General features: G+C 35.7%; 1 protein-coding gene across 3 annotated transcripts; it reads left to right on the top strand.

Annotated features, from left to right (window-relative positions):
• Window positions 1–910: 910 nt before the first annotated feature.
• HESX1 (HESX homeobox 1) lies at window positions 911–7,773 on the top strand. 3 transcript variants are annotated; one of them, XM_009895734.1, is made up of 5 exons: window positions 911–1,012; window positions 5,431–5,689; window positions 5,808–6,013; window positions 6,330–6,431; window positions 7,403–7,724. In XM_009895734.1, exons 2-5 carry the CDS (start codon window positions 5,476–5,478, stop codon window positions 7,499–7,501), a joined length of 621 nt encoding a protein of 206 aa, XP_009894036.1. In that variant the 5' UTR covers window positions 911–1,012; window positions 5,431–5,475; the 3' UTR covers window positions 7,502–7,724. The 3 variants fall into 3 exon arrangements, with proteins under 3 accessions (XP_009894036.1, XP_009894037.1, XP_009894038.1); XM_009895735.1 differs by having other exon boundaries at window positions 914–1,012; window positions 5,607–5,689; window positions 7,403–7,773; XM_009895736.1 differs by lacking the exons at window positions 911–1,012; window positions 6,330–6,431 and having other exon boundaries at window positions 5,477–5,689; window positions 7,403–7,661.
• The last annotated feature ends 401 nt before the right edge of the window (window positions 7,774–8,174 follow it).

The raw sequence follows: 8,174 nt of genomic DNA, 5'->3' as shown, positions 1-8,174 counted from the left end.
ATAACATAGAGTTATCTTACAAGGTATTTTAAAGACTGTCTTATATCTGTAATTATTCTGTGATGGAACACTAGCATTGGTTCATGACCTATATATATGTGCATAACTTTCTGGTTTTGAGATCAGTTAACTTGTGACTAAGTTTTGCAGCGGTCTTCTGTAAGAAATGCTCTGGTTTGTACTATAAGATGCATTTCCTTAGAATTCAGGAAGGTAGTAACTTTAAACGGAACTGGTTTTAGTTAGCTTTGTATATTTACGGCTGTGAGTGGCAGAGGGAAAAAAAATCTCTTTAGCTGCTATGAATAGAGAACAGCTCTTTGAGAATTAAATGTTTCATAGAAGAAAAAAACAAGGCACTAACAAACATACCTTTAATATGTAGAAATGTGCTTTGGTATCTCAGCTGGTATGTAGCGTAAAAATGTGTCGTGTTTCTGTTGATCTTAGGGATTCAGTTTAATGTTTCAGTTTGGTTTAGTAGCAAGAGGGGGCCTTTCCAATAATTTTGTAGTATACCAAAGCTTCTTTGAATTAGTAGTCAGCTTTTTTAATAGATCCCTTATGTTGAAACATTCTGTAAGATATTACTGGTCTTGTTCTTACCTTTTGTGTACATTTTTTACAAATGTTACAAGGCATCCAAAAGTTTGATTTGAGATACAAATTTGACAGCAACAGATGGGATTCAATAGCAATGAATTGAAGAATCTCTCTGAACCCTCTAATTAAAGTGTGTTTTTAGTGTTATACTTTTTTCAGCATTGTAGGTTTTTTGATAATGTGTGGGGTTTTTTTGTTGTTTCTTTATTTTTTTTATTTGGGGTGTTGTTGGGGTTTTTTGTTCTTTCTGCAAAATACTAAGAGGCCTTAAAAATATGGGGTTTGACACTTGGCACTATGTAAACAGGGAGAAGAGCAGTCAACAGCTCTTTAGAGGATTCCAGATGTGTCCCCTAATGGAGAGAACATTTTACCTTCGCTGGAGGGTGAAAGTAGCTGTCTGGATAAGGTAGGCTTTTGCATGTTACCCACCGTTTAACGCACTGCTTCTCAGACTTTTGCTAGTGCCACCCTTGGATTTACCTTGAATTTATCTGTGTTCACTTAATCTCCCTGGGTCAATATAGCTTTTACTTCAGCCAAAAAATAGCTAACTGCTTTTAGTCATGTTTATTGAAAATTTGCATTAACAATTTTGGAGTATTCTTGCCTAAAATAACCTTTTGAGTTTTGAGGTTGTCTTTGAATATAATCTTTGTTATTCATGTTAAAAACATATTTGAAAGGGAGCTGTGTGCAGCAGAGTATCTGAGGTGGTAAAATACTGGTGCAGTGGGGTAAAGAAACTGTGGGAAAGGTGAGATGAAAGTCAATTTTTTTTAAGTGTGATAAGTAATCAAGAAAGATTACTTATACCTTTCTAAAAAGCTGAAAATACTGTACAGGCTATTGTGAAAGGTGAGCTGGCAGTGGAGTAGCAATGGGTGAGAATAGCAAAAGGTAGTAAGGATTGGAGCATTGGAGTTTCAGACCAAAGCCACCAAGAACTCCTGGTGTGGTCTCTTGAGCTGGTATAAACAGAGTCCTTAAAGGCTTCCTATCTCTAAAGAACAAGAGCTTCATCTACTAAATGGATTAATTTTACTGTCCCTGGGCAAAAAACAGTGGTGCAAAATCTGAAAGGGAGATTAGTTTGCTGCCTCATCAAGTATGTGATGCTGTAAGAGGATTGGATTTGCATATTCAAGGAGCAGTGATTTCTCCTATTATTGATTACTTAGGATTTTCAACTTAATGTTTGTTGTGTTGCTCTAATTGCCCCTAACCAAGTTTAGCTAAAACTCTCTAGCATATGGGTTGCAAGGGAAGTACTGATCATTTCTAATGGGTCAAAATTATGAAATGCAGTTTTTGAGTGAAGGCTCAAGGTGTATTTACACTTTCAGTGGGAATTCCTAGAAATTTGATCTGCTTCTTGACTACCAGGTATTCTTGGATCTAAAACTTCTAGTTTTCTGCCCTGTGGAAAATATATTTTCATCCTAATTTCTTATGGAAAGGTTTGTTGACTGTTTATCATGATAACAAACAGCTTTCTTCTACAACTAAGCAAGCTTCTCTTCAAAGAAATCTAGCAATATTTGAATGCTAGGCCTTCAGCCAGACTTTCCAGTAGTTTTATCTCTACGTATATGTTGGTTTAGTATCATAGAATGGTTTGGGTTGGAAGGACCCTTTAAAGATTATCTAGTTCCACGCCCACTTTAGGACATTTTTCACTGGATGAGGTTGCTCATAGCCCCATCCAGCCCGACCTTGAACACTTCCAGGGATATAATGGAATTTTGGTATAACACAGACTTCTTATCTTTAGAACAATTTATTTTTTTCTTGTGAAATGTTTATAAACAGTTATGTGGGTCTGCCTTAGCATTATAAAGGTCTATTAGATATATGGTGTTTCAGTTTCATTGAATTTCTCAGAAATTGGAGAGCACAGTATAAGCATCTACCTTGTGACTTTCCGAATTGGTACTGCTTGTTCCTATATGCAGTTGCAGCCTTGAACTCTGTTTAAAAACAAGAGTGTTGATGTGTCAGTGACAGCATTGCAGTCTCCAGGTCTGATTCAATTCAGCATTGAACAAATGAATGTAATATGATTATTTTAATAACCCATTGTCTTAGTCGGCTCACATTGCTGAACGAACTCAACCTCAACACCAGATGGCAGTATTTGGTGAGCTTCTGACCTCTGTCTAGTGAATGAGTTAACTGGTTTTGGCCTATTTTACGAAAAATCTTTTTAAGAGCTACCAAGATCTTTTTTCCCTGAAAAATCATTAAACAACTCGGAAAGAATGAGTGTTTCCAACTGGGAGTTAAAAGCAGACAACCCTGAAGAAGTTTTTTTTCCATCTTCCACGATCTCAGAGTGACCAAAAGTAAGTTACAATTACTTGGTGAACTTAATGGTTAGCTTTGGGAAGATAAGCGTCTCTCATAAATGTCTCTTACCACCACATATGCCCGTCTTTATTGATAGTTCTTGATAACTTCCTGAAGAGAACACCTATGAAGGTAGTTACCACTTGGGGACTTGAAGTATGTGGTAATCTGAATCTCAGCTGTGTGGCTCAGGTTAATTTCATTCATATTCATCCAAGAGAGATAAGTGTTGTCTGAAAGGTGTTTTGTATCAGTGCCTGTGTGTATAAACTTGCTGTTTATATTATAATAATTAAGAGCTTTTTGTATTATTAAAGTTATTATCTGTTAGTTTCTGGATTCAAGAGGCTGTCTTTCTATCAGTGATCATGCTTTTCACCTCTTTGGGAATAGAGAAATCAGTAAGCAGCTCCAAGTTCAGTACAGAAGGAGATGTATTGTTCTCTTTTTGATTCAATGTGTTGTATGGGAATTTCTTTTTTTTTTTTAAACTGGTGTTCCATGTAGAGACTGAAAACTGATACACCAATCACTGTTATATAAGAGGCTTTGCATTATCTCTGTAGTAACCTCTGGACCTGGTGTGCAGTCTGAATACTCAAAATAACTGCCTGCAGTCAAAAAAAGGAGTCCTGGTGCTTTGTTAAGGTCATAGGTTGCCTTGTTGGGAACAGCTTAACACTGCTTCCCACTGACCTCTAGTTCACCAAATATTCCAGCAAGCAGTGGTTTCATTCATGGGTCCTTATGGCTGTTTTGTATGTCTACACTTTGTGGTTGCTGAGGCTGTTAAATGATGGTTGGAGCTTAGCTTGCAGGTGGTTATTGCAGCTATAGTGATGCCACTTCAAGATCCGTCGATACATGCTGGTAAGGTGTCCTTGGTGAGACCACTTCTTGAATTGTCACTCTTTTTGATAGTTTGGTTTGACAGCAATCTCATTGCACAACACACAGTCAGTCCAGTAAGTCAAGATTCCTCAGCTGAATGTCTTTCTGATATAAAGCCACATCTGGATTGAATTTTTCTCTGTATAATCTCCCTCAGCACAGTATGGTCAGTTCTAGACTCTGCCATTTCCTTTGCAGTTTTCCTGCTTCTGTCTATTCCTAAGGATTAGTCTTGGGTTGTTCGGAAATGTACAGAAAATCAAAGTGGAGGGACTGTTTACTTCCTTAATATTAGTTGTTAGCCATGTAAATGTGACTGACTACACAGAATAAACTACTCTGAGAAAACGGTAAACCAAGAAAAAATAGAGGGCCAGATTTTTCCCTCTAAAAGCACACAGTCCTACGTGCTCATGGGCTCCAAATTAAGAGTTTCATTTAGGAGGGGTAACTTTGGCATCCTGAAATTAAAATATTGTTCTCATTTTTGCATGTTATAAAATAAAGCTTTATCCAAAATAAGAAACAGAGGAGTCTCTGCAGAGAGATTATCCTGAACCAAAAGCTGGTTTTGAACATGTGACATGTAAACTGCTGTGTGGCTGACAGATGAGCTCGAATATAAAAATGTTATAGTTGGTACTTTCTTTATAATGAACGAAATCAGAATTCTGTTTTCAAACTTTGAACCTCATTATGAAACCTTTACCTCCTTTCTCCCTATTCATCGTGATTTTTGGTCATTTTAAGTGTTCACTCTGGAGGATTTAAATAAACTTGTATTGCTTATAAATTTATGAGAAAGGAGGAATATCTAGCAGTAAGAGGATGTTTTAAAATGGGTAAATGTGAGTGTACCGCTTCTATTACTTTGGGTTTTATGTTGTAGAGAATGATCAGGATATTTCACATACGGTATGTTTCAAAAAAGCTGCAACAAAGTTATTTTAATAAGAAAAATGAATGCATGAATTATTTAAAATAGTTGGTGCAACTGTTCCTGTTAACTAATCCAGGCACTTGGAAGGCAATTACACTGAGCTTTGACAACATTGCCAACCCACTGCACAGTGCCTTATGCCAAAAGCTATTGTTGTTTTATTGACCACGTTCACCATTACATATGCATATGAAAAAACAGAGGCATTTTCATCGGGATTACCCTAATAGCATTAAGAGATTATTTTTTAAATTTCCTTGGAAGGAAATTCACTTAAATGAGATTACTTATTACTTGACTGGTTTCCTATCATGCTGCTATGTTTAGGTAAGTGGAGTCCATTAGAGTATAAAGTTTTTTAAAAAACTGATTTTATACATTAATGATTTCAAATAAAAGAGAAGTACTATATTTGTGCACAGCTTCTTTTGAGAAAGTAAAGTCGATGTTCTGGTTAGGAGAGATAACACTTTTTGTCCCTCTTGGTGGCCCCCCTAGTGTCACCATTAGTTGCTAATTACTTGCAAACAAATAAACAATTAACTCCTCGTGCCTCTTGGTGGGAGAGTTTTCATTGACATGCTAAAACTTTCTAATAAAAGATTTTAATTAATGACGTTGCAAATCCAACCCCCTCGTCAACATAGCTATAAGGAGGACTTGTGGAGAAATGCAAGTACAGTATACGTGCTATGCTGGCTGAAGGTGAAAGCATGGCAAGTACATCGCTATGTGCTGCTAACGTATCAGCATCTCAGAATCTTCGGAAAGTGTCTGGTTTTGTAGAAAATAAAACCACACAGTGCTCATTTTCCATTGAAAGTATTTTGGGACTGGAGCAGAAAAAAGATGGCATTCCAACTGTGAAACCTCACAGACCATGGATGGATGCATCCACCGACTTGGGTAAGTCAGCAGTCTATTTTATGACCTCTCAAGCTTTTACTCCTTTAAAAATGTATATATTTTCATGTTTCTACTGAAAACCAGTAAATCGAAGCTCTTGTTTGTTTCCTTTTTCTAGTTTTAGGTGATGACAGTAATGCCCGTCTGCAAATCCCTGTTGTTTGCTATGAAAATTCATTATTTCATGCTAACAGTAATCCAGTGCAAGAGGAAAAAGTTTTGAAATGTGAAAAATATTTTTCAGTCACTGAAAGGCTATCTTTCAAACGAGAATTGAGCTGGTACAGGGGTAGAAGACCAAGAACTGCATTTACTAGAAACCAGGTAGGGATTTTCTTAGTCTTTAGTAAATGAATAACAATGTAATTTAGTAAAATGTTGGTAGAAGCCTATAAGAGCTGAGCTGACCAATTCAGCATGATGTACCTCTGCAGAGAGAAAGGGAATCAGGAACTAGTGTAAATGAACAGTAATGTTGCTAATTTCAGCAGACCCGTGTTTATGCATGGAATCAGAATTGTGCAAACACTGCTTGGAAGTCTCCTCTTGAGCAAACTAGAGTGTTTGTTGTATTTATCTTCTTTATTACTGCTATGAAGGTAGTGATAACTATTCAACAAGTGTGTTTTAATCTCCTTAGATTGAAGTATTGGAAAATGTTTTTAAAATGAACTCCTACCCTGGCATTGATATTAGAGAAGAGCTAGCTCGCAAGTTAGATTTAGATGAAGACAGGATCCAGGTAATTAAAAATTTATTTGACCTTTTCTGTAATTCCATCTGCATGTATTCTCTGGTTATATAAATAAGTAGTTTCACAGCAGTAGCAATAATTTTAATAATCTCAATTTGAAACAATATACATTTACACATGTGGTATGCCTTCAATGATTTGTGAAACGGGAGTCGTTGAATTCCTTCTGAAATCTTAAACCTTCTTCCATAATGTTGATGAGGTATTAATCACTATAATATTTCCATATCTGCTCTGTTAATCTCTACATATCATGTGCAGAAGTTGATCATTTGCTTCCATGTTTTAAAACCATGTTTATATTATGCTTGTCACTATATTTGAAAAGCAAATTTGAAACAAATATTGAAATAATTTGTATGACTGTCTAAGTATTTTGTAAGACTATCAGTAGAGCATACATCTGTTAAACCAGTGTTTGAGCCTATGTCCCCATCTGGCCAAAAGCAAAATCTACTCAGGGATTTTAATTACTGATTTTCAGGTAGTCCGATGTGATAAGAAGCATACCATAAACATTAGAATTTAGGCCTCACCCTGCTGTTTATTAAGCATTTGATGCAAGTATTATATCGGGGTTGATGGGAAGATTGATGCTGTGATTAATGAAGCAGCTGAAGAAATAACACCTTAAGACTTGTGTGTGAATTCCAAATGCTCAGGATCTTCCAGGGTCTGATTCAGTGTCACTGAAGTTAATATTCATTTTTATATTCATTACAGTGAAGCTGGTCCTCACTTTCCAGTTATGCTGGGGGTAGTATTTTCTTTGTCTGTGGTGTTAAAATTATTGCGGATAGCTACATGCCGTCTTTGCAGATTTTAAATTTGTGTTGAACTTCAAAATTACTGTCACTACTCAGAGTACTGTAAAGTTTAATGGATGTTTTTAAATTTCAAAGCTTATTCTGCTTACAGTGCTGTATTTCTGACAAGCGTGCCTTTTCTTTCAATTTTAGATCTGGTTCCAGAACCGTCGTGCAAAGCTGAAAAGATCACACCGAGAATCTCAGTTTCTAATGGTGAAAAATACTTTCACCTCCAGCCTGCTAGAGTAGAAAAAAGGATGGTTTGCTGTTACGGTACTACAGTAGAACATGAAGAACTATTGGAATTTTCATAACTTGTAATAAGTAATGATGATATATTAATTATGACTTTATCCCCAGATTTGAAAGTTTATCATAATTTTCATTCAAATAAAGTGTAAATACTTGAAGTATTATTATAATCTAATTTTTGTGGAAAAGGTGAACTTTTCCTATATATTTTAGTAAGTATTTTCAGAAAAGTTTAGATATTTTTGCAGTTTAAAAAAATCCAAACCCTAGTGTGAATTACTGCAGCTTTATTGAAGATGACTTAACAAAGCTTCATGGTTTTAAAAAAAGTCTGTGTAAAGTCTGAAATACACAATATGCAAAACAGATTTTGCTACCTGAAACAACTTGTGCATTACATTGGAGTTTAATTTATAGAGTATGATAGTTTTCATAAAGAACATAATTTTTAGAAAAAGGTATCTCAACTGGAAGGTCTAGTATTCAACTGACTCAGTTTGAACAATTGGTTGGTTAAAGGAAGCTGAACATTGTAATCTTTTTTATATCGTATTTTAATTAATTTAGGATATTTGCCTATTTAATACTTCAACTTGGATATCTCCTTTCTTGTCAGTATAAGTGTTCCAGTTAGGGAAGTTGCCCTATTATGCAGCATTTCACAGGATCA

The sequence above is a fragment of the Charadrius vociferus genome, unplaced genomic scaffold, assembly GCF_000708025.1.
Source record: "Charadrius vociferus isolate BGI_N301 unplaced genomic scaffold, ASM70802v2 scaffold512, whole genome shotgun sequence".
NCBI lineage: Eukaryota > Metazoa > Chordata > Aves > Charadriiformes > Charadriidae > Charadrius > Charadrius vociferus.
The sequence above is the reverse complement of the archived record's forward strand: the minus strand, read 5'-3'. Positions and strand labels throughout refer to the sequence as shown.

What these genes read in the sequence shown, in the direction of transcription:
- HESX1 (XM_009895734.1), top strand. Translation starts at nt 5,476, where the DNA reads ATGCTGGCTGAAGGTGAAAGCATGGCAAGTACATCGCTATGTGCTGCT. An exon ending in CTGCATTTACTAGAAACCAG is followed by an intron (nt 6,014 to 6,329) that starts GTAGGGATTTTC and finishes TAATCTCCTTAG; the next exon opens with ATTGAAGTATTGGAAAATGT. An exon ending in TAGATGAAGACAGGATCCAG is followed by an intron (nt 6,432 to 7,402) that starts GTAATTAAAAAT and finishes TTTCAATTTTAG; the next exon opens with ATCTGGTTCCAGAACCGTCG.